The sequence below is a fragment of the Sphaerodactylus townsendi genome, linkage group LG01, assembly GCF_021028975.2.
Source record: "Sphaerodactylus townsendi isolate TG3544 linkage group LG01, MPM_Stown_v2.3, whole genome shotgun sequence".
In the NCBI taxonomy this organism is placed as follows: domain Eukaryota; kingdom Metazoa; phylum Chordata; class Lepidosauria; order Squamata; family Sphaerodactylidae; genus Sphaerodactylus; species Sphaerodactylus townsendi.
In genome coordinates, this window is record NC_059425.1 from 148,360,043 (window position 1) to 148,385,819 (window position 25,777).

A 25,777-nucleotide genomic window follows, 5' to 3' on the forward strand; every position below is an offset into this window, starting at 1 on the left:
GTGTGACTGCTAACACCTTCAGTGTAAACTGGAGCTTATCTGCATGCTCACTGGAGGCTTTGCGCGTGGCAGGGTGAGATCTGCAAGGCCTGCAGCTGCTCCCACATTCCATGTAATTCTGTCACATAGAAGTGAATGGTAAAAGAGGACCTTTGACAATTGATGGTGGGGTCTTCCCGGTTTAAAAGATTCTGACTGCATAATCTTCGCCAAAGCAAACTAGTGGGAAAATTAAACTAATATATCCAACTAGGTTGCTGGGTTATCTTTCTGCTTATCCTCCCTTGCTGTTCAGTTTCCTCATAGCGGGAATCAAAAAAATGATGTTATAGCCCCATTAACTATATTTGGTTTCCTTTGGTTTATTTGAGATAATAAAGCATGATTGTTGCCTTTTCCTTTTGAAACAATGGGACTTGAAACTGCATATCTTTAGCTGTATTTTTCTACTACTTGCATTGTAGTTCGTTTGAACGTGCTTACTGCAAACTTACTTCATGTGGAGAATGTTCATTTTTTAAATCTGAGAAACAACTTCCTTATTGAGGACTCTAATGTAGCCCAGTCAATGGAAATAGCCTAAATATTCATGTTGATTAAGTGTTTCTTTATACCTACATTTGTCCTAATGACATATAAAGTGTGAATGTGTAGGTCTAATTTGTAGAGGAAAAGGAGACTATCAGGAAGGAGAACCAAACCTTCCCGCTGGACTCTCCATGGACACTCCATCCACAGCACTTCTCTTCCAGTCATGGTCACTTCTGGTGGAGATCAGCTGAGGAGAAATGAGAAGGGCATGGAAATACTCTGTGGGGCAAGGAAGACTTAGCACACCCAGCTGGGTGTGTCTTTTGCTGTAGAAGTCCTCTTTTCCCGCTTTATATGTGACTGAAGCAGATCTGCTGTAATATTATATTGTGACCTGGATGTTGGGGGAGATGCATCATGAAAGGAAAATAAGCATACAGGAATTGAGGGAGGGAAGCCATTTGAAGGATAATTAATTTGAATGGCCTGTAACTGAGGGTTCAGAGAGACATGATAAACTGAACAGAATTCCCAGCATTCTTTTTTCTCTAAAAAAGAAGGTCTAGAGCAGGGGTCCCCAAACTTTTTAAACAGGGGGCCAGTTCACTGTCCCTCAGACTGTTGGAGGGCCGGACTAAAAAAAACTATGAACAAATTCCTATGCACAAATGATTGTAAAATGTTTGATTTCACCTTTCAGCCTTTCTGTCATGGTCTATTTTTAGAACAGTGACCAAAGTATGTCACGTACAGGGTGGGCTCCAAATATTGTTGGGGAGGCTGTGGAATACTTTCCCCTGTAAAAAAAAAAAAAAAGCAGAACTTTCCCAATGAAACATTCCATCTAACCCAGGATCAGGTATCTTCCTGGGTTCTTTCCTCCCTAGCAGCCAGCGAGCGATTCGCCAGCCTGGCTGATGCCAATGGGAGTGAGGCGGAACAGAAAGCCTGAGAGCAACACATGGAGTAGCTGAGAGGGAAGGGCGGAGCAGGCGTTGCCACATATAAGGTTTCCAACTCTGGGTCAGAAAATTCATGGAGATTTGGGGGTGCCATCATGTAACTGCAATCAACAGCCGCTGGGGCCGGTTCCTCCTCTCCCTTGAGCCCCCACTGCACATGAATGGAGCCATCGCCGACATGCCTGACGGGCTGGATAAATGCCTTCAGGGGGCCAAATGTGCCATAGTTTGGGGACCCCTGGTCTCGAGTGACCTAAATTGGATTGGAATCATGATGTGAGGGAAGGGGATTGTTATGCTATCCCACCCATGCCATTTCTCTGATTTGAGATGGCTATGGGAAACTGATGTTTGTCCAACACCTAGCTTTTATTTAAAAACTGCAGACAGCTCTATTCACAGCTACTGTTTCCCTACGGCTGTTACCAATGCCACTCCAGTAACATGTACAGGAAAGTGGGCAGAGTCAGTGATTGGCTCCTTCATGCACACATTGGTATAATGGCGTGGCAGAGAAGCAGCTCCCAAATTGTGGTCCTAACGATATAATATGGATTAGTTGTCTGAAATCTCTGTTGGCTCCTTGGAGCTTCCTGTTAAGAGACACAAGTAGCAGGCTAGAAAGGACTTTGATCTTACACAAACGTTCTGGGCTCACAACAACAGCATTAAGTGCATAGGCTTTTGTCCTGTCATAGTCTGAGGTAGCTCTTCATAATCTTATTTATGGGAAATTAAAATGCTCCTCTTTGCGTTGAATATAAACATTAGGCAAACATTACCTCTGTAGAACATCTTAGCTGACTTTGCTGACAGTTTATTGTCAACACTTGGACACCCCTAATGTAAATGTGACAGATTTTGTGATGACTGCACTGTAGTTCCTAACTGGTAAACAGACTGTTCCCAGCAAATGTTCACCCTCCTGCTTCCTAGCAGTGAATTATGCAAGCTGGTTCATTTTTTTAAAAACCACCATTGGCTAGTTATATTGCATTATTCATCTGTTCAAGTACTGTTCCTTGTACGAATTACTACTTTGTGTTTAGTTATTATTTGTTATAATATTTATTTATTTCTAAGATTTTAAAAGATCCAGGAGCACAAAGTTCCTGTATTTTTTTAAAAATTGTAGTTTGTGTTGCCGTTTTCTTTAACGTTTTCATTTTCATGGAAAAATCCCCCCCCCTTCAAAAAAATGGATTCAGTTACCTTGTGTAGAAATAGGGAAGGTGTGATTCTAAAGATAATCTTTCTTAGTCCCTTCATCCTACCCCTTTAACAGTCAAGAAAAAAAAATGTTGCAGCAGTGAACATGAATGGAGAGGATTTTCTTTCATTTGTAACCATTGGTGAGCTCATGGGGAATGGCCCTCTGCTGGTCTCTCTGAAGGGTAATTATGGCTAAATCTGTTTGATACAAAAGCATCCTCATTGGCACTTGGAGGAGAATGTGATAGGGAATTCAGAAATTTCTTAAAAGCAGGGGTGCTTCAGAATAAGGACATAAAAGAAGAAAACAAATAGAAGTATGTGATATAAAGTTAGGCATTAGGTTTTGGATCCAGATTCACTTTTCCATCAGCAGAATGGAATTTTCTTTCCTCCCACAACAGTGTCTGTGTGAAATGCCATTCCTGTGGGACAGGGGGCATTGAGGAACGATACGAGGGGGATCTGCATCAGAAAGGGCCAGTTGGTGGAAATTGCCAGTTTAGTTTGGATCTAATCTATATAGTTTTCTGTAACATTAAGGTGATGTTTTAAGGACAAATGATTGTTTAGAGCTTCAGTGGATAAAGAATGTTTGTTCTGGGGACCAAGCGAAATCATAGAAAAGATTCATTTCTTAAAAACTGATCCCTAGAAAAATTGGAAAAGCGCTATCTATGAAATTTTGGATTTCTATCTGAAACAGTTGAAACAGCTGGTTTTATAAATTCTCATAAAAGGGCTAATGGGATTTATCAGACCCATCCAAATGATGTCTTGAGATGTTGTGTGTTCCTCTTAGGATAATTTATTCTTGCTCTCCCCTCAACCAGGTTGCGTGACTTAGAGAGCATCAGTAAATCTCTGAAGTACTACAGGGATACTTACAGTGCACTGGATAGCTGGATTAAGCAAGTTGAAGAAACTCAGCAAAGATTTCAGGAAGATCCACCTCAGAACAGTAAAGCTCTGGTCAAACAGCTAAACAAGCAAAAGGTACCAGATCACAGTCCTGTTCAGAAAGTTAAATAAATAAAATGAGTAGCTTATTTAAATGCATACAATTTCACCTCAGTTGATAAGGACAATTCCCTTTTAAATGTTTATTGTCAGGCCATCATTTTTACATATATACACAGAACCTGCCTAAATTAAAATGTCCAATTTATAAAACTAGGCATGAGTTACTCACTAATGTATTCTTTCTCGGGAGTGTGTGTGTGTACTGAATATGTTCTATGAGGGGCAAAGCACTTTGTAGAATGGAGCACAAGGGGGGGGGGAGCTACTCTGCTCCTTCCATTACACAAAAACCCAGTTCTGAAGTTTGCCTTACAAATACTGAAAAATGAACTTTTAAAACAAGAAGGAAAGCTTGCTTAGGTTGATTTCTGTTACACATTGAAATTCTTTATGTATTTCATAGATGCTGGTTTCTGAAATAGAAATGAAACAAAGCAAATTGGATGAATGTCAGAAGTACTCTGAGCAGTATTCAGCTGCAGTAAAGGTAATGCTATAATCATGCCTGTTTATTCTTAATTCTTCTTGAAGCTGTATCTTCTGCTCATGGTACTGAGCTACATTATATACATACTGCTCCTGTAAGCTGTTCAGAGAAGCATGGAAGTTGTAGTTTCTTCTGAGATACACTGTACATGGAGTATCTCAGCACTGTTGCTGACACTGATAGGAAAAGCTGTTCCAACTGGTCTGTGATCTGTAACCATATAGTTCTCCTTGCCCACATGGATGGAAGTTTTACATGGTACTAGGGAAGTTGGAAAAAACCTGAATGAAGTCTGTCATAGCCCTGATCCTCTGTTTACTAGTAGTGAGGGCATGTTGGACATTAGACCCGGAATCTATCTGACCTTTCTTTTTGTTTCTGGCTAATGGGATGACTGACAGTATGGGGGATGACTGACTGTATGGGGGCTGTGATGACTATACATCCTGCTGCCTTTTGTCTTTTCTGTATTGGGCACACAATCTTTTGCACTGAATGTGCCACAGTTAGTAATGTGCAACTAGCTTAAAGTACTCATAATTATTATGTATTTACTACAGGACTATGAGTTGCAGACAATGACTTACAGGGCCATGGTTGACTCCCAGCAAAAATCGCCAGTGAAACGTCGAAGAATGCAGAACTCTTCTGATTTTATTATCCAAGAGGTAGTAAGATATAATAAATTTATTTTAAATATAAATTCTAGTGGCCCACAGTCCCTTGGTATTTTGTGAAACTTTTAAAACTATATTCATGAGATATCTTAAGTATAAAGACATTGCTTGGCAAATATTCGTCGGTCCCTTCTTGCCAAACACTGGTTATGTGAAGTTGCCATCAGTTTCACTTTTCACTGCAGTCCTCTCTTTTTAGAGTTTACTTACACCATCCTATTGGGTAATTCAAAGAAATTGGATGTCATTGTGCCAAGTAGATAAGAAAAAGAGCTAGCCCTTATGAATGTATCCATTCTGTTATATTAAACATAGGTTTATTTACTCCAGTGTTCTTCTAATCCACACCATTCATAATGACTATTTACTGGTGTTCACCTGGGAATAGACCTCGTCAGTATCTGGGATTTAGAAGGGGGTCACTGCTCCATGATGGAGCATATTCTTTGCATGGAGAAGGCCCCATGTCGAAACCCTATCATTCCTAGTTAAAAGATCTTTCATAGCAGGTGTTGGGGAAGCCCTTCTCCCAAGAGCTCTTGAAAATTTCAACCTGGGAAGGAGCCATGGCTCAGAGATAAAAGTTTCTGCATACAAATGTTGTCAGCTTCAGCCCACAGCTAAAAGGATCAGGTAGTAGGTGGTGTGAAAGATCTCTTCCTAGAACTATAGAGTACCACTTTCAGTCAGAGTGGATAGTACTGACCATGGTAGATCAATGGTCTAACTCACCATGAGGCACCTTTATGTGTTCATAAGGGTAGGGTAAACATGGTTTCAGGCTGTTTTCTGTAGTTTTGCCTTTGTATGGATTTACCCCATCCACGTTACTGAGTATCTGCAATTTGTGGGGAGAGTACTCTGAAGAGTTGATTCTGCAGATTCAGGGACCACAGTCATTGTATACAGTATAAGTTAAAACGTGGGTTAGGGTGATATAGATTGATTAGAATTTATATAGTATTTAAAGCTGTGATCATAATTAGGACGAGTAAAGTCCGGACAAATTTCTTCACTGGAAAAGGTGACGGTTCATCCATCACTGTGATAGAGATGGAGTGAATACAAGGCTGAGTATAATAATTGGCTCTAAACAGTGTCTGTTGATGAAGGACAAAATATAATGATTTATGGGAAGGATGTAGTTGTAACCTTGTAGCCTCTTTGGGATCCTGAAGCCCATTCCTCTAACACAGAATACTGAATCATGTCTCTACTTCATGCAGAAATCCCTGCTGGGATTTAGTGGCATACAGTAATTTATAAGAGTGAGTTAGGGTGAGAGTAGCTAGGAGGTTAATTCTGTGATGAATCAGTCTCTCATCTTTCATTCCTAAGAGCATCTCCACACCTGCTACCCCCAAAGCAAGTACAAGATAAGTCTACTCTGTACCCATTTATCACATTGACTGTTCTAAGTATCTCTGGCCTCAGGGCTATCCTTTTAACATGGCTTATACATTGTGACTCATGAAGGCATGGTGCATTTCTGAAGCCTCCCCCCTCCAGTCCTTTTTCTTCCAAAAGTCACCTGTAATATTATTACGTTTTAAAAACATTTATGTTTTTCCACTTTGGCAGTTCATGGATTTACGAACACGCTATACAGCTTTAGTAACCTTGATGACTCAGTACATAAAGTTTGCTGGTGACTCCCTGAAAAGGCTAGAAGAGGAAGAGGTAAGTCAACAGATGATGACAAGGGAGCAGTAAAACAAAGGAACTAACTTAGCTCAGATTTTAAGTGGGCAGATGGATGAAATTCCTTATGGACTTAAAAAAAAAAGATTGGCGACCACATATCTGACAAACGCATAAATAATATTGGCCTAAAGTTTTCTTATCCTACTGTCCTTTACAGATTTAAGTATTATATTAAAATGTAAGCTCTTTGGAGCTGAATTAAAAGGTAATGGATACAAAATGGATTACGTTTGTAGTCTGCGAAATATTTGTTCCAGGATATTGGATCTTATAAAAAATTGCACAGCACAGAAAAGATGAAAAAGGCTTTTGTATGGTTCTGAAAGCCCAGATTCCTGTCACTTCCACAGGATGGGAAGATTAACATACTTAACATCTGAATGATGAATTTCATTATATAAAGTGTTTCATATCTTTAACAATGTCTTCATCTTTGATTTCTTTAAAATATTTAACACCTCTCCCCCTCATATTTCTTTCTGTTGCATTTGTTCTCTGTGGCCAAAGGGTGATGTACTAACTTGGTATTCCATTAACTCCTAGAACTTCTGCTAACTTGTCTTGACAATTTCAGTTTGTCACTTTGGGATTAAAAGTATTACGCTCTTTCTACTAGTGGGCTCCATTTGTCTGATCTATGTCTTTTGCCAGCCAAGATGCTGTGTCACAACTGGTGCAGTTTTCCCTTTTCTGAAAGATTCTTATCAGACAAAAATCTATTTGGGAATATCACCTGAAGTTTTTTTTTGTTGCCTGAGGAAGGGGAAGGAGTATCACATGTAGCAACAAATCCCCTTAACCTAATTGTGTTTCAAATCTGAAACAGCTTTGAAAAGCTGAAAGTTTAAAGAAGTGGTTTGGAGATTCTGTAAGGACAGACTAAAAAAAAAATCAGTGCAAGTAAGTTTGCATGCAGGCTTTTCTGCAATGTGGCTCTCTGGTTGGTTTGTTTTTCCCCCAGAGTAAGTATAATGATACCTTTAATCTTAATTGAAAGACTCAATGTTTGGTTGATGGAAATTTGGTCAGGCAGTTGAAGCTAATGAACTTTTCAAAAGCTGTGCAACCGTGGAAGCAAAAGTCCCAAGACAAAAGAGGAAAAGGAACATTGGATGCAAGTTGTCAGCTCAAAGAAACCACTAACAACAATAAGGGATCCAGAGAGCCTACTGAAAGTACAAGAATATTGGTGTAGTAATGATTTAAGTGATGATATTAGGGTGAACAACAGTAGGGGACAGAATAATAAAGGGAGATTTCCACATGAAGCAAGGAAAATTTTGGTAAAGGTAAAGTTTCCCCTTCAGTCGTGTCCAACCCTGGGGTACCACTGCAAGCAGTGATTTCATAGGCAAGCCTTTTTGGTGGGGTAGTTTGCCATTGCTTTCCCCAGCTATTCTTTACTCCCTAGCTATGTGCTAGGTACTCATTTACCAACCTAGGAATGGATGGATGACTGAGTTGACCATGAGCCCTCTGCCAGGATATCTGACCCACAGGGGGCTCGAACTCCTGACCATGTGAGTGGCAGTGCAAGCACTTAACCACTACACCACGCGGCTCCTAAAATTTTGGTAGTTCCTGTTTAATACTGAACATGGTAATATCGGAAAATGTTCTTAGTCTGTATATATAAATGCCAGTGAACTCTAAATGAGAAGGAACAGAGAGAAATAAGGAAGGAGCAAAAACATTGTTGCAGATAATGCTAGTCGTTGATGATAGTGAACATAATGTGAAAAGGAAAAAAAAGAAGAGATGCAAAAATTAATTCTGTTCCAGTGATGAAGTGAATCAATTTAAGCCAAGACATTAGCAATTGTCCCATTGGACTCACCCAAAATGAAGTACGTACTTGCCAACTAACAAAAATAACATGCTGGATGCCTGAATAAAGATCATGGCTGATAAAAGTATTCTAACAGAAAATGCATAAAATTGGAAAAGAGTATTGGAATGTGTGAATTATTAGCCACTGAAAAATGAGGAAAAATGTTCTGGGCTACTGAAAGCCAGTAGGGAAATCAACAGTTTAAACATGTGCTTATGCAGAGTCCCATTGAAGAGGGAAAAACTAATATGTTGCATAATGTATATCTAGACATTAACAGTTATAGAACAGTTAAAAACCAAGCAAGACTTTGTCCAAATTAAATTAAAGGTCAAAGGTTAAGGAAACATTGTTTGTGTACTAGTTGTATGGGTATTCCTATAGAAGATCAGGTTGTTCCTAGAAATTCTGAACTGCACGAATTATATTCTGGCAAAGAAATATAAGTCAAAATATTAATGTACAATCATTGTTACATTCAAAAACTAGTGATACAATACTGGCCAATTTACAAAGCAGTGTAGTTTTGAGGGAGGATAATTTAGCCCATGATCCAAGAATTAAAACATTTGGAGATAAGAACTGAAGATATGGTGAGACGGGACACTGTGGTTTGGCCATGCCATTTGCTGGTGTTCATACAGAAAATATAGAGGATGAAATGGATCTGTAGCAAAAGATGGCTGGATTTTTCCTAGCTGAGTCAATGTATGGTAAAAATACAAATGATGTTTCCAAGATACTAAAAACAAAACAAAACCTGGAATGTATAAGAACTGAACCATTAGTTTTGGAAATAGATAATCATAGGAAGAAAGAACACTAAACACTAAAAGAACAGAATTAAGTATGCATGTTATAGTCAAAAATCAAAGTCCATCAGAACAAACTGAATTTTGTTACAAAAATCAAGTGCATTGGGAGCTGGCTAAAGTTGCCTCTTCTTCCAGGAACACCCTTGGAATGCCCCCCTCCATACTAGCAAAGGCATTTGCAGTGATGCCCAGCTGCTAGGCCTAGATTCTGGGTTTGGGTTCTGTGGTGGCTGCCCACCAGGGTAAGTTCCTTGGCACTAGTGTCCATGCCAATTTACATGGCACTGTGGTACAGAAGCTGGTGAAACCCTTTTACCACTTCCAATGCATCTCCACTCTTCCCCTTTGGATAGCACTCAAAGTCTTTTAAAAAAATCCAATGAAACTGGAACTTTATTCCTAGCAGTACATACAGTCTTTAAGCATCTTATATTATGCCAACACCTTGAAATTTTTTGCTGGGTATCAGTATTAATTATGAGTTCTGCAGGAAAAATCTGATTTAATTCTACAGCAGTTGCTAGGAATCATTTACATCAGCTAGAAGGAACTAGTTGATAAAGCTATCTAAGCCTACTTTCATTCCCATGTCGCTGACTTTATCCCCACAAGCAGACACTAAAACAGATGTTAGTAGCTGGATCCAAAGAAGAGCTTCAGCCAAGTAGGAAGGCTCTCTGTTTATATAGGCAGGGGTGAGGACTTCACATTTCCATGGACTTTATCGTTGGGCTGCAGATCCTGTTCTGCATCTTATGCTGTTCCTAATGGGTCTTCAGGACCTACTTTTTGGATAATGTGGTTGTCTGCAAAAGACAAGGAAAGGAAAGAATATCCATTGTATTCACCGTTGTGTTTGACTTGTTAAAAAAAGAGCCTTATGTTTTGCTTCTGTTCAGGAAAGAGTCTAAGCATGAATTTATATGTGGTTCCCCTGCTCCTAGTTTAATATGTTTTTCGGTCACTGTTGCTTTTATAAGGTCTTTTCCCAATGATGAGAATGTTATGTTTGGTTACAAGCTTAAAACATTCTCCTTTTGCTATTCAGACTAACCATAAAGTGCTGAAGTACTTTTTCTTGCATAGCTTTTGCTAAATCACTATTCTGTGTGTGCACTGGAAATAACTCTTGCCCTGAATGAGCAAAAGGATTCTTCTTGAGGACCTCGGTGAACTACTTCAGTCAGCTTTCTCTTTCCTCTTTAATGGCTGCTCACTGAAGGTGATGGTGGTGGTGGCAGTAGCTCACTTTGCGTTCCTGACATTCTGTAGGTGGATTTTGTAAGTATACACAATTGTATGTTTGAAAAATTGCAAGAGTTCTCCAAGACTCCCTGATAAAAGGATAGACTTCAGTATTCCTTTTTTTGTTGTTGTTGCAGATCCTAAAAAATAAGGAGGCATTGGTTCGTGGTGAATATTCTGATCTGGAGGCACAGCAAAGGGCAGTTGTGAATGAGAACAGGAAGCTTATGGAAAGAATAAATGAACTTGAGGAGATGCTAGAAGAGCTAAGGAGGAAGAAATTCCAACTGGAAGAAGAGCTACCCAAAATAAAAGAAGATGCTGAAAAAGAGTTGAAAAACAAGCAGAAGACCATTGAAGAGATAAGTCTCCAGAAAGCCAAGACTGAACAAGAGGCAAAGCGATATTGCTTGGAGCTACAGGATGTTCTTATAGAGAAAGATGATTTGGAGCAGGAGTTGGATCGTATGAAGCAACTCACTTTGAAAGCAGAGGCTCAAAGAGGTATAGTTGAAGAGAATCTCAGGACTTTCAGAATTCAATTAGAGGAGAGTGCCGTGGTTAGGAAGACACTTGAAGACCATCTAAGGAGGAAAGACACAAATCTTCAAGATTTGGAGCAGCAAAAGAAGGCATTAATGGAAGAGTTGAAGAAGAAAACAGCTGAAGAAGAAAAGCTTATGAAGCTAATAAGTGAAATGGAACTAGACTTTGAATTTCAAGGCAGCCTGATGAAAAACAAACTAAGGGAAAAAGAAACGACTGAAATAAGAAGGCAGATTACTGTAATAGGGAAAGAAACTCTGTGTCCAGTGGGTTCAGATGTGACAGATTTTCAGAGAAATAAAGAAATAAAGAATGTAGAAGAATTCCAGCAACTGATAGATGAACTAACCTCTACCAACAAAAAGTCTGAAAGAATTATTAAAGATTTAAAATATGAGCTGAATGAACTTGAGCTTCAGAAACTGTCCTCTGAAGAGAAGGCTCGCTTACTGAAAGAGAAACTAGATGATGCCAATAATTCTCTCAGGCGTCTCAAACAAGAGTTGGACCAGAAAGAGCAAGCTGAGCAAGGATACTTGGATCAGCTGAAGGAGCTTGATAGGCAACTGCACAAAGCAGCGGGCAAGGCTGAAGAAGTGTTGCAGGAAGCAGTGGATCTCAGAAAAATAAAACTGAATTATGAGGAAGAGTTGAGGATGCTTCAAAAGGAAAAGGCACAACTGAAGAGAGAGCTAGAAGAGCTGATGAGGACACACACACAGACTGAAATAATTATTCAGCAGCTGAATTCACAGATCACTACTCTCCAGCAGGAAAAAATTGTAGCTGAACAGAGGATCGTTTCATTCAGAGGAGAAGCAAGCAACCTGCAGGAGCAATTCAGAAAAATGAAGGAACAGTTGCTGCAGAAGACAAGAGAAGAAAAAGAAAGCCAAAGGAAGGTTCAACAACTGACTGAAGATTTGGCAAAAAGCAATCACTTGGTAGAGGCAATGAAGCAAAAGATTGAAGAGCTCAACAGACAGAATAGTGAGAGCAAAATAGTGGTGAGTGAAGTGCGGTCTGAATCCGAGAAGATCATTCTCGAAAGACAAATTATTGATAGAAAGAATGATGAATTAAAAGCCCTGGTTGATAGTTTTAAGGAACAGCTACGCGTTACAAATGAACAGCTGCACAAACAGATAATAATTGAACAAGATCATTTGGATAAAATCAAGAGACTGGAAGGCGAATTAAGCAAATCCAAAGATTTAGCCAATGAATTTAAGCACAAGTGTGACCGACAGAATGCTTGTAATGCCAGTGCTGAGATGGAGGTCAGGAACCTAAGTTCCCAGCTGAGTACATTAACTATGGAAATGAATATGAGTGATCAGAAAATGCAGCAGCAGCAAGCCCATATTCAGGATCTCCAAAGCAAGTTGAAGAAGCTTCAGGATGATTTCCACCAGAAAACTTTGGATGAACAGATGGCACGCAAAAAAATGGCTCTGCTTCAGGAAGAGTCCATTACATTTAAGCACTCTGCAGAAGAGTTTAGGAAGAAATTTGAGAAACTCTTAGAATCTCACAGCATCACTGAAAATGACATATCGGGCATAAGGCTGGAATGTGTGGCTCTACAGCAAGAAAAGCACATGACTCAAGAGAATATCCGCATGCACAAGATTCAAATAGAAGATCTGCAAGACAGACTTCAGAAATGTCGTGAACAGCTGCAGCAAGGAAAGCATGCTGAAATGGAGTATTGGCAGAAATATCGCAAGCTGGAAGAAGAACTGCAAGGTCAGAGACGTATGGTGGAGAATTTAAAGCACCAACTGGACCTGCAGAAAAGAGAGCACTGTCATCAGTTGCGTTTGTTTCAGAATGAGATCCACAAAAAAAACATCAAGTTGGACTTCGGTTGGAAGGGAAATGGGTTTAGTTACCTGGGAGATGCCTCTCCAAGGGAGTTTGACCAATTTAACATGTGTACAAGCACCTCTCCTTTATTAAGAAGGAGACAAATTGAAATAAGCACTCCAGGTTGTAAACCTGAGCAACTGGTTACAAAGAAGTTGCAGTCGGTTGCTACTGATTTATTGCCAAGAGAGAAGCAGTTCCAGCTTTCTGGGATAACCCACTCTCAGGAAAATGGGACGAGCCAGCATTCCTATTCTGAATATGTGTCACAGACTAGTACACAGCTGGAGATAACTTTTGATAAGACCAGCCCAGTCACAAAGATATCAGAAATAGATAAACTGAAAGACAGCAACCTTCTTAGTTCCAGACATGAAGATAATTACGAAATGGGATTAGGGAAGCACCTGCATCCATTGGAGGTACCCTCTACATTTTGATGACATTTTCTACTGCTGTTTTTAGCATTCTGTTCTTAAATTTCCTTAATGCTTTTTCTCTATGCTATTACTACATTATCAGATCTGCTGAAAAACATCAGAATTGTTAAAAAAAATCAGGTATGCATTGATTGAAATTATATGTTTGAAAGCACATATGCACAGATCCAGAAGCTGCTTATCAGTGTAGGTGGACAATAGATCCTCTGCTTCCTAAAAGACTGTTTAACAGAATGAACACGAAATGTTTTTGTAGCCGACAGGAGGATGAGTGTGTTATTTGTTCACTATGCCTCCACTTTGTCCCAACAATTTCCCCAGGCTGGGATTTCAGACCTTTGTTTCCATAAAGACTGGAGGAGCAGGCATTGGATATATAGTAGGTGGACATCCCAAGGAAAATTCATAAATCTCCAGTGATGCTAAAGGATAATGTTGATTTTAGCCCACAAATAAGCCTAAATTGTGCCCATTACTGCAGTGTACGTGTAGGTATGAGAAATTACTTTCCTAAATGCACTCACCAGGGAGTTAGTCCCATTGAACACATTGGGATTTGCTTTTGAGTGAATGTGCTTAAGATTTCAATGATGAAAAGTATGAGTGTATGAGTGTATGTTTCCATCAGCTGAAGAAGGGAATACATGAATTAGGTTGCTCATATCTGTATGAGACACATCTACTTAACGCAGTCTTAATCTGAAACATTCAAAAGAAATACTTTTTCTTTTATATTTTGCTGTGTTCCCATGATTATGTCTGATAGTAGAGTGACTGTCCTCTCTACCAATTCCATAAGCAGCAAAACCAGACAGCCTGTAGACAGTGTACAAGTTTGTACAGAGTTGAGCAACTCCACAGATACGCAGAAAAATATGACTTTGTATCTTAACCAAAAGTAAAACCCCCACCACACCTGGATATACTCTAGATAGCAGTGGAGAGTCAGATGAATTTATTCAAAAGATACGGGCCTGAAGAAGAGTACCTTAGTTTGCTTAAATGCTAGTGAATATATAATTCTGGAGGGGGAGAATAGGGAAGTAGGAATTTCCAAATTATTTCTTCACCCAGAAATTCCTGAGCTTCACCAACTTTACTGCTCAAATACATTCATGCTGTCAATATTAACAAAATTAGCTAATTTCTGGTGTTTGCTGTTCATACCTTGTATTTTTCTTGGTGATGGGCTTAATAAAGTGTTTCTCTAAGTATACATGCGCGCACACACATATATGTATACAAAGTATTTCATTGTGCCAAAATTCATATTTCAGAGAGTGAACAGCCAGCAGTATGGTGTACATGTTGAAGTTACTGCTTTAGATCAAGAAAATGGTAAGACTTTTGGTAAAGAAGGAAGACTGTCTGAGGGATACAGATCTTCAGAAGGGTTTAGGACTACAGATGCTTCAAAGATGAGTTCCGTCTTAGAAGAAAAGCAAGTCAAAGAGATTGATATGATTCCTTCTGAGTATGATAATATCAAATTTCAAGGTCTCCGACATGATGTAACTGCTAGGCAGTTGATTGAAGCCAAGTTACTAAACATGGGCACAGCGGAACAACTGCATTTAGGGACCAAGACCGTTTCTGAGGTTCAAAAAAACCTTGATAAATTTCTAACCAAGCCTACAGCAATAGCTGGATTATACATTGAAAGCACCAAAGACAAAATCTCATTTTCTCTTGCAGCTCAGAGAAGGATAATGGAAAAAGCATGTGTATTAGCTTTGTTAGAAGCTCAGGCTGCCACTGGCTTCATCATTGACCCCGTAACAGGGCAAAAATACTCTGTTGATGACTCAATCATCAAGGGGCTTGTTGATCTTGAATACAAAAGCAGACTGCTTGAGGCAGAAAAAGCAGTTCTAGGATATCAGTTTTCTGGGAAAAAACTCTCTGTCTATCAAGCAATTGAAACCAGACTGTTGGAAAGGCAAAAAGGTAAAAATATTCTTGAAGCCCAGATTGCAAGTGGAGGAGTTATTGATCCTGTGAGGAGTGTGCGTGTTCCACCCGAGGCTGCAGTCCAGCTGAATTTGTTAAATAACACTATGCTGAAATTTTTATATGAACCTTCCAGTAATAAAAAATGTTTTCAGAATCCTAATGCTAAGCAAGCCATGTATTATAAGGATTTATTGAAGCTGTGTTTGCTTGACATAGATAGCAAATGCTTCCTGCTTCCTGTTGGGGAAAGAAAAGTAACCACACCATCTGCAGAAAAAATGCATAAAATATCTGTCGTCGATGTTAAAACGGGAACTGAAATGACCTCATACGAGGCTTATAAAAAGGCCCTGATAGACAAAAGTACTTACTTGGAACTTTCTGGGCAGGAATATCAGTGGAAAGAATCCACATGCTTTGATTCCCAAGGAAACTCTTATCTTCTGCTAACAGATCTGAAAACTGGAATGCAGTTTAATATAGATGAAGCGTTAGGTCAAAGCAAAATTGACCGGATACTGGTCACTAAATATAAGGATGGCCAGATCACAGCCAATGAACTTGCTGATGTTTTGTTAACCAATTCCAAGCCATGTAAAGACTTGAATAGCCCCATTGCTGGTGTCTGGTTGTCTGAGACAAATGAGCGAATGTCTCTACTAAAAGCTGCTCGCAAAAACCTTCTGGATAGAATGACAGCAGTAAGGTGCCTTGAAGCTCAAGCTAGTACTGGAGGCATCATTGATCCTTGTACTGGAAAGAAATATAGTGTGGCAGAGGCCTTTCAGAGGGAGCTAATTGATGAAGCATGTGTCAAGCACACTCAGCAATGTGAACTGACCTTTACTGGGATTATTCATCCTGTAACCAAGAGTGTTATGTCAGCAACTGAAGCAATGAATAATAATGCCCTAGACAAAGAAATAGGTACTCAGTGTCTGGAGTACCAGCATCTGACTGGCGGGTTGATAGACCCAAAGTCTCATTCTAAATTGTCGATGGAAAATGCTATTAAAAATGGCATTGTTGATGCTATCACTGCTACAAAAATGAAAGATGACAAATTCTACTTAAAAATCATTACATGCCCCAAGACAAAAAAGAAACTGACATATAAAGAAGCCTTAGAAAAAGCTGTGTTTGATTGCCACACTGGGTTACGATTACTAGAAGTAGCTGGTCCAGTTACTTCAGGAATTTCTAGCCTTTATTTTGCCTCGAAATAATAATTTAACATTATACGACCTTGCTCCCACTCTGAACAGCTCCAACTCTTACTGCCCCTACCTGAATGGTGTTCCTCTGGCCATCCTTCTCTATGCTGACGATGCAGTTTTGCTGTCGCGGATGAGGTTGGGTCTTAAAAATTTATTAATTAAATGTGATGAATATTATACAAATAACAGGCTGGTTATTAATTCTATTAATTCCAATATATTGGTATACAGTAGTAATTAACAACCCCATTCAGAATCTACACAGGTCATAGAAATTATTCTCCCTGATTTGGTTGGGTTATGATCAGACTCTTGTAAAAAAGGTGGGAAATAAGGCTGATTTCTAAACAAAGCAAAGTGCTGAGATCTTATTTTGTGAAAAGGTTTCTGTATATACCAGACTCAGTGCTGATCCTTGCTGTAACTATTGTATGATTGTCATGAGGGTGGGACCTTAATGTGTTTAAACTTTGACTACTCCTGGGTGGTATAAACAACATCTGCTGTTTTGCTAGGTTAAAAATACTGAGATCGTTGGGTTAATAATGTGTAGTTATACTAACTTGTTTGGCATTCCAACTGATTTTCAATCATCTTCAAAAATAAAGCAGTATGTCTTAATTGATACCAACATATATGATATAATGTGATTCAACTAAACAAAGGATATAATTCATTCAAAATTAAAAAGGGAACTGCTGACCCAATCCAGATGGAGGGGTGGAATGAGCCATGGGAGTGGCTGATGCATTTGCCCACTCCACTACGTTAAGGGACATCTATGTTGGTGGGGAGAGCAAATGTGCCAGGAGCCGGGTATCACAGGACTTTGCAGTATGCAAAACCGGAAAGGCTCGCCACTCAGAGGCTGTGCTGGTATCCAAGAGCATTCTTGTTCTGTGGGGGGTAGGCTAGGGGTGTTCCCATTGTGGAGTTGACTTTGGTTGGCTACTACTGGGCTTTTAGCCTGGGAACGCTTCAACACAGCTCTTTGACTTGCACCGCAGTAATAATTACTATAAGTCATTTGTTCCAGTGGAGCTTTTCTGGGCGGCAGCAGGGTTTTTCCCTCCCTAATGCTTGCTATGCTGCCTGGAGCTTCATTGGAGGTGGTGAGGCACCGCCTCCCCTATTCAGTCCCTGGTTGCCACAGAGTTTCCCACCATCTGGATTGAGCTGTTAGTCATGTCCTTCTCCTTTTAAAATAAGAGGGATATAAGAGTGCTTACTTTTGGGCACGAGCACAAATTAACCTGTAAAGTGTATACATTAACAAGCAGAATAAATATATTTAAAAGGATATTTATTTGCAAGTGCAAAAGTTAGTTTATGTTTTGACCCAAAGATTTTCAAGCTACATGCATTTGTGATTCTCAGTTACTGTAGAGACTTTAGAGATGAGAGATGCCCCTGTTAACCTGATCAATGCATTTTAAGTTGTTTTTTCCATTTCTTTATCTCATTTTTATGGTTTTAAAAATTAAAAACTGAAAATTACTGTAAAATTGACTGTAAAATTGTCAAAATGTGGTAGTTCTCTGGGGGTTTCTTCAACGCCGTTTTAATTAAAACCTTGTAAACGTACCATACTGTCTTCAGAGATTTTGATTATTTTATGATTGATATCAGTATCTTTTTCAATAACATGCTAACCATGGTTAACTGTTCTTCTCAAGCAAAGGTTGCTGATAAAATTTTCTACATGCAAACACTTGTTTCGATTTGCTTATCTGAGAGGTTTCTGTCATATGAATTCAATCAGGAGTGTATATGAGTGTAAATATGTATTATAATGGCTATTTTGATCTCTGCAAACATTTTTAATGAATCAGTTTGGTTAATACTTTTTAGTTGCTATGTTTTTTTAAAAAATACTTCTGCTTATTGAGAATTACACACCCGCACCAAAGCCCAATGGTACGAACCCCTTGGACAACCCTGGCATTGCTACACAGTATTTGTGACAATGTGATTGTTTCTTATATAACTAAAGCTTCATGCCACTGCCATTTTAATATATATATTTTTACAATGCACGTTTATCAGAAATCAGTGGAAGAAGAAAAGAAAGAACACGTTGAGAAGGCTGTGGACTTAATGAAATGGGTCTCAAATATCACCAAGAGTCTCAGCAAAGGAGAAAGGCCTGAAAAAGCAAATTTTCTTAAAAGACAGGTATATAAATAATATAAGAGAAGATAGCACCATTTTTGTGTTATTGACACCTTGTTCTTTGTGTCTGCTAAAGAGCCAAATGTGACTCTCATCCACAGCAGAAAATTTTGAAAGTTCATGCCCCATGACACTAAAATCCTGCACTGAATCCACCAACAGTTTCGATTGTTTCAAAATAAACAGGACTTATTTGATTTATATTCTTTAGTTGCTTTTCTGAAAATACTTCATACAAAGCAACATCAAAGAAAAAAGTAACAACATATCCATAGTAGGGATGATACTCTCTCTTCTCCCCAGGTTTGTTGGAAGAGCAAGATTTCATTTTCTGCTCTGTTCATCATGCCTGTTCCACCTCTGACACTGTTGGGCCACCACAGAATATTTGAATAGCATGTGTACAAGTAAAATCCAATGTCTGACAATCTTTTCATGCAGTGCTTCCTGGATTGTGGTGGGGAAACCAAATACACAGCTTGGGCTTACGTGGTTTGGATTTTAAACATTTATATTACATCCAATTTTTCTATTGGTGTGGATGTTTAAGCATCTTGAATTCAGGGCAGACAATGCTGGTAGATGAAGTGGAAAGGTGCCCTCTCTGTCCTGAACAGCACGTTGGAAACAATAAAGAGGCATAGCAGTGCAATCCTAAACAAAGGCTGTTTTCGTATGGCAAAATTATACCTGTGTACCATCGTTTTTTTTAACCTGGGTCTATTTTATCCCGGGGTGTTTGTCCGCATGGCTGCCCCTTTTTTTGAAGAAATCCAGTGAAGATCGGGAGGAAATACTCCAGCTTGTTTTGCATGAGCCCAGGATGTCTGTATTTACTTTGGAAGCATATCTGAGCATGCCCCGTGTCCCACGTTCTGATCAGCTGTTTTTGAGTGGCAGCTGGAAGCATCTCTGAGGATGTCCAGTGTCCCGCATTCTGATTGGCTGTTGTTTTTGAGTGCAGCTTGAATGCACGTCAGGCGGGGAGATCAGGCCACTGGGTGGGAAAAATAAACTGGTCCTGCTCCCGATTGGTTTTCGCATGGTGGCCGCTTCTGCACAGTAAAAAAATATCCTGGGTTGAACAAGAAAAATATTCCGGTGCAGCCAAGAATTCCGCACAGTTCCCGGTGCTAAAGCGGGCCTGTCCCAGGGTTGCTCTGCAATATTTCCCTTACCCGGGGATTTTCAAAAATCGCCAGTTTGGAGGTTTTAAAAATTCTGGTGTGACCCTGCTTGTGCCTGCTACCATTCAAAAACAAATCGGGAGCAGGACTTGGGTTGGGCCTGAGGTTTTCTGTGCAGCTTTTGGGACCCTCAGCCAAGAATCCTGAAACTATCACTGTTCTGGTTTTTTTTTGCAAATACTTGACTTCCGTGGTTGCATAGGTATGTTCGAATATAAACTGACAATGCAATCCCCACTGCTGACCAAATTGCCCATCCTATCTTAGTTAATATATTGAGAGCATGCTTTCAGTTGTATAGTGTCTATGTTATGCAAAAAGAGCATGAAAATGTAGATGGTAATGTTTCAGTGAGCCCTTCATATAACACTCAAAAACTGTTTCAACGTGTATACGTCCCTCCTTCCATATTCTCAACTACACTTTATAGTGCTTTGGATATGATTATGCAGATTGAATATGTTAAATTTCTTTTGAGGCGCCAATATAAATAATGCAGAATGACATAATCTTAATCATCAGGCTTCTCAAATTTATGCATATATAATTGTATGATTTCCAAAGAAAATAGTTTTTAATAATGAACAAAACATTAATATTTCTATACTTCGAACAGCCCTATACCTGGCGTTTCTGGTATAAACTTTTTAAAAAACCCTTCCTAGTTTCTTCCTTAGTGTGACCATTTTGTATCTTTGAATTCAAATTTCCTCTGGGAGACAGAAGGTGTGTTTTTAGCATCTGATTTTCATGAGGGTTGCTCACACAAATAGTCTACACAAGAACTGTGCAACACTGGAGGAATGCAAAAGCATAAGAATGTTTTGTGTGCAGGGATATGAACATTGGTCCTTCATGGAGCTTATGCCAGTGGTTGAATTCTTTCCCTTCCACTAAATTTAGAACCTTTTTTAATGTTGGGGGGAAAGCTGTTTCTCGAATGGAAGATTCTTCACTCAACAGAATGGAACTGTTGGATCCAAACCTGTGTTTCCTGTGCATAGTCTTCTCCAACACTACTGCTCACATAATTTTTCATTCTGAGTGTTTGCTTATCAGCACATTTTAAAGTTCTGGTGGTTCTTACTGTTTTAATAACAACATAATCCTTCTATCTTGTAGAACTTACCTCATACTGCACTGGAAATACTAGTTTCCCAAATCAAGTTCCTAAAAGAACTAATAGGAAATATGGATTTAAAATTGTTGCCTTTACGAAGTGCATAGTGTTTCCCCCCCTCAAAAATTTGACTCAAGTTCATTTTTATTCAACCCTCCTTCCAATGTGTGCAACAGTATATTACGCTTTCTTGAAAACAGTAAGTAAAACTCCTGTTTTAACAATGTTAGCTTCCCAGGAAGAAGGAAGTGAGAGATAAACCAGCTACAGCTCATAACTATGAGATAGTATACTAGCCTACATCAAGGAGGAATTGATACCTCTTCCATAAAACCTATCCCTTTCAGTGAATGGGAGAATTTCCCTTCTGCTCTTTTTCACAAAGATCCTTTTCGCACATGCGCAGAAAAATGCCGGTGGAGGCTCGGGGACCCCGACTTTCCCCTCAGTCAGAGAAATGGCTCCGTACGGAGCCACCTCTGATCGCCCCCTCCACTCACTGTCCCATCCAGCATCACTCTGGAGGGTTGCAGGTACCTGCCCACACTGCCCTCCGACCTCCAGGGGTTGGGGCAGCATAGGCGGGTCTCTGCAGCCCTCCAGAGCGATGCCGGACGGGATGGTGAGGGGAGGGGGAAAGCGACGTCTTCCCACTCGTGCTGTTTGCACCGCGCCGACAGGAAAACGGCGCTTTTTCAAAAACCTTACTCGTTGAGCGAGGTTAAAAGCGGCACCTTCATGCCGCTCCTGGGCGGCCAGCAGCCCAGGGATGGCGTTTTTGCCGTCCCTGGGTTGCTGTATTTTGGCCATGCGGAAAGGACCAGAGAAAACCAAAATGTCTCCTAGACTAAAACAGGCCACCAGTGCCAGTACATGTAGCCATTTTATGGGGAATAGCTTGAATATCTGTAATACCCACAGTCTAGCATAGCCACCATGACCGAGGGCTTCTCCCTGTCCAGCAAAACATCCACATATATCTAATTTCAAGGTGCTGTGTGGTTAACCATGGGACTGCTGATTAAGAAAAGGTATGAAATCCCTCCGTCCTCAATATCGGCTGATAGAATCTTTTTAGCCCATGCCTAACAAAAGCTGGCTATCCACTGAAGATAATTTTGATGGATTTCTATTTTCATTGGCATTGCTCATTCTGAAAACGGTGTTTTCAGAAAATTTGAGGTGATATTTTAGAGTGTCATTGCCTCCAGTAGAATTTCTTGTGGTCTGATGTAGTTTCTGTTCAGGCCATATTTGTTTAGGATTTCTGGGTATGTGGTGAAAAATCTGAAATAAGTATAACTAACTTTACTGCAAGGAGTGCATGAACATTTTGCTGTGATTGATTGACTGACGGATGGTTCCAAAATGTTGAACTTTCCTCTAGTCCCTTTTTTAAAAAGACACGGTGTGAACCAAATTGGAGTTTGACCATCAGATCTGCTACCTTTCCTCCAGATCATCATAGCACTGGTCAAAAGGGGACAGGCCACAGAAAGCAGCATGTGAGCTGCCTGCCTGACCAGTGCTTAGGTTTCCACCCCTGCCCTGCGCCTGTAAGTTTTCCAGGTTCAGGCTGGAGGGTGTTATGATTGCTAATTGGACAGTTCCTACAATTGACAAGGCACGCCCTCTCCCAGTATTGAAAGTAATTTGGGTATTATTTCTAACTTCCCTGCCCTTTAATACGTAAATGCTTACATGCACTCACACATCTCTTTAAAAAAACATTAGGACAAAGTTGACATCAGAAGATTCTGTTTATAGTCTGGTCTAATCAGCTTCACTTACATGGATTTTTGCAGGTAAGGCAGGGCTGGAATTTAAACAAGTCTTTTTCAACACATTAAAGCTTCTGTGCACCACATTTCTTATTGAAATTATTAAGCTATCAGTACTAATGAATGCTACAATATAAGAGCAAACAGAAACTCAAAAGTCATTCCTATTGCTCATTAAAAACAATTCTTAATGTGCAACCACAGAAACCTACAGGCATACACTGGAGCCTTTTTTAAAAAATTGGCTTCATTCCTTTCTGGAGCAAGATTGATCATAATTGGTTCATCTCTTTACCCTAAGTAGGTTTGGGAGACTGTAAACAGAGTCTTGTTTTGATATTTAGGGTAATTTGAGAACTCTGAACTTTGAATAAGATAAAAATAAAAGATCAGAATCTTATGATCCATTCAAGAGTCACAAACTAAATTTTGCAATAAGTATGACTGATTTATTACTGGGCTCATGCTGTTTCTTTCCATTCTCTCTGTCCCCTGCATGTTGGAGATGAGATTGAGGAGATCCTTGTTTTATCAAACTACATTTTGTTAGGGCATCTAAATATATTAGAGTTTGATCTTTTCCAGGAACCCACATTATGAACCAAAATTGAACTGTGATTTAAAGACATGGTCACTGGAAATGAAACACGAGTTGGATGGCACAACAAATTAGAACTTGACCAGAAATTTGTTGTTTAAAACTAGGTGTTGGGGGACAGGTGTGTTAGGGAATGCATAAATCTGAGAATAAATCAGGTTTTTTTGTTTAACCCCAACTTTCATGGTTGTTTGTGAATACAGTATGAGTTAGATTTTTGCTCTCACAGAAACAAAACCACAAATTAAACCACAAATTTGATTTATTGGACCAATTGATGAAAATGTAACTATAAAGTTCTGAGTTACACAAGCCCTTTTCAGATGTTGCAGTGAACGCACATACAGCCTACATGTTTGTGCATACACCTGTGTATAAAAAAGAGCCAATTTGTGTTAACTTTACAATTGGTACTGATGCCCAGATAAATGTGGGGTTCAAATCACATGCTCAGCTGTACATGTGTTAAATGTAATATGAAAATTACTCACATAGGAAGAAAAACAAGCATGCTGTACATTTACTGTGTGAACACTCCCTGCAACTTGAGAACAGGGTTAACAATGCCTTTTTCAGTTGCAGTGGTATTGAGGGTGTATGTGCGGGAAACCAGATAAAAACTGATATTGCCTTCCGAGGCTGGTGCTAGCTTTTTAAGATTGTGCTACTTGCAAAGCATTGAAAATAAAGAGAAGAAAAGTGTTTATAATAAAGTTGTTTAAAAGAATAAGAGCTAGGAAATGCTGTTACATGAAAATCACATCTGTCAAATTCCCAAGAACCACCCTTTGTATATAACTTTATTGATGCTAATACTCTAAGCAAGCAAGTTTTTAAGACTTCTTAATAGGGAACATGAATACATATTGCAATATACTCCCTAAATTGCCTTGGTACAGTTAAAAATATGTAGTATCCCTAATTTGCCCTTGTGGAGCCTTTTATTTATTCTTTTGGATTAAATAATTTCCTATATCCCACATTCGCTGCTCCCCTCCGTTCCTAGGTTGCACGTGGAAATCAGAATATATTTTCTTGTTTTTCAGATTTCTTCTGATGAGCTGTCAGCCAAGAAAGAACAGATATCAGAGGCTTTGCAAACAACACAGTCATTTTTAGCAAAGCACAGTGATAAGTATGTTCATTTTGGTTATTGTGTTTTGAAATTATGGTTACCCATTTAGATTATTTGACAAGGGCGAGTGGAATTAGTATGCAAGCCAGTTCCTTAAAGGCTTGAAAGTGCTTTCCTTTGAGTAGATTTTGCCCAAGGCTTCAAATTTCATTTCAACTGGTCCCGTTATACCATTATCTCATAAATATGAGTCAGAGTGACCTATTTGGTAGGCAGTGTGCATTCATGAAATACATTACCCTATTGGTTTATGTACTTAACTGCACCAGTCTAGAGGTTCATAGGAAGGCCGTACACAGGCACATCCCCTCCTTTTGATTCTCTGACAGGATATGGTTCTGCAGTACCATCTCCTCCACTTAAACAAATAAGATAACCATTGTGTGTACTGCTGTTTCCAAGTGCCCAAAAGGCTGCTGGAGCAATTTGATGAAAGCGCTGAATAACTTGTGAATATTTGTTACTGTTTCCAAAACACTATCTGATCCCCCCCCAACACCAAGCTGTTCTCTGTTTATTTTATATTTATGAAGGAAAAGGGTTGTAAAAAGTGGTCTCTGTTTTGCATTTAGGTGCTGTTGCAATAAAACTTAGGCTCCTTCCGCACATGCAGAATAATGCACTTTCAAACTGCTTTCAATGCTCTTTGAAGCTGTGCGGAATATCAGAATCCACTTGCAAACAGTTGTGAAAGTGGTTTGAAAACGCATTATTCTGCGTGTGCAAAAGGGGCCAAAGTGAAACAGAAAACAGTGAGGGCCTTTGCTTATTATATGCCCACTGGGGTTGGATCTGATGACTCTTTTCTACTAAGTCTTCCTTCAAGAGAAAAAGATTTCCTCCAATGTAGAATGATTTTTTTTTGTGATTGAGAAAGGTTTCTTCTGATGGTGATATCTCCTTTGTTGGAGGAAAATTTGGTGAAAAGAAGTCATAGAATACAACCTAATGTGTCCCATGACTGGCACTTTGGGTTAGACTTGACCTGGGGTAAGTGATCGGTGACTGGGTTTCTGGAATTCCTCCCAACTAATTAGTAATTAGTAGCCTCAGACATGGCTGTTCTAAAGGTTTTGGAAGGGTCTCTGAGGTAGGGAATGTTTAACATTTTCCTAAATTATTCTTCTGAAGGTGCAGTTAGCTCCAAAATCCTGTTCTCTGTTATGAGGTGTGTATATGTGTGAAGAAAGGTACCTGTCATTTCCCTCACCTAACTAATGGTACCTTTCCAAAACCAGTTTAAGTCATTGGAGTAAAGTGCTAAATAACATG

General features: G+C 39.4%; 1 protein-coding gene across 23 annotated transcripts in view; it reads left to right on the top strand.

The window, feature by feature from the left end:
* Positions 1-25,777, top strand: part of DST (dystonin) — a 356,441-nt gene that overhangs the window by 184,964 nt on the left and 145,700 nt on the right. For 22 of the 23 annotated variants that reach the window (XM_048496838.1, XM_048496737.1, XM_048496783.1 and 19 more), the window contains 6 exons: positions 3,539-3,701; positions 4,132-4,215; positions 4,776-4,883; positions 6,474-6,572; positions 18,559-18,687; positions 24,417-24,505. In XM_048496838.1, coding sequence (XP_048352795.1) covers positions 3,539-3,701; positions 4,132-4,215; positions 4,776-4,883; positions 6,474-6,572; positions 18,559-18,687; positions 24,417-24,505 — 672 coding nt within the window. Of the gene's footprint in view, positions 1-3,538; positions 3,702-4,131; positions 4,216-4,775; positions 4,884-6,473; positions 6,573-10,624; positions 13,325-14,619; positions 18,097-18,558; positions 18,688-24,416; positions 24,506-25,777 lie in introns of those variants that run through there. The other variant, XM_048496830.1, reaches the window with a different exon arrangement.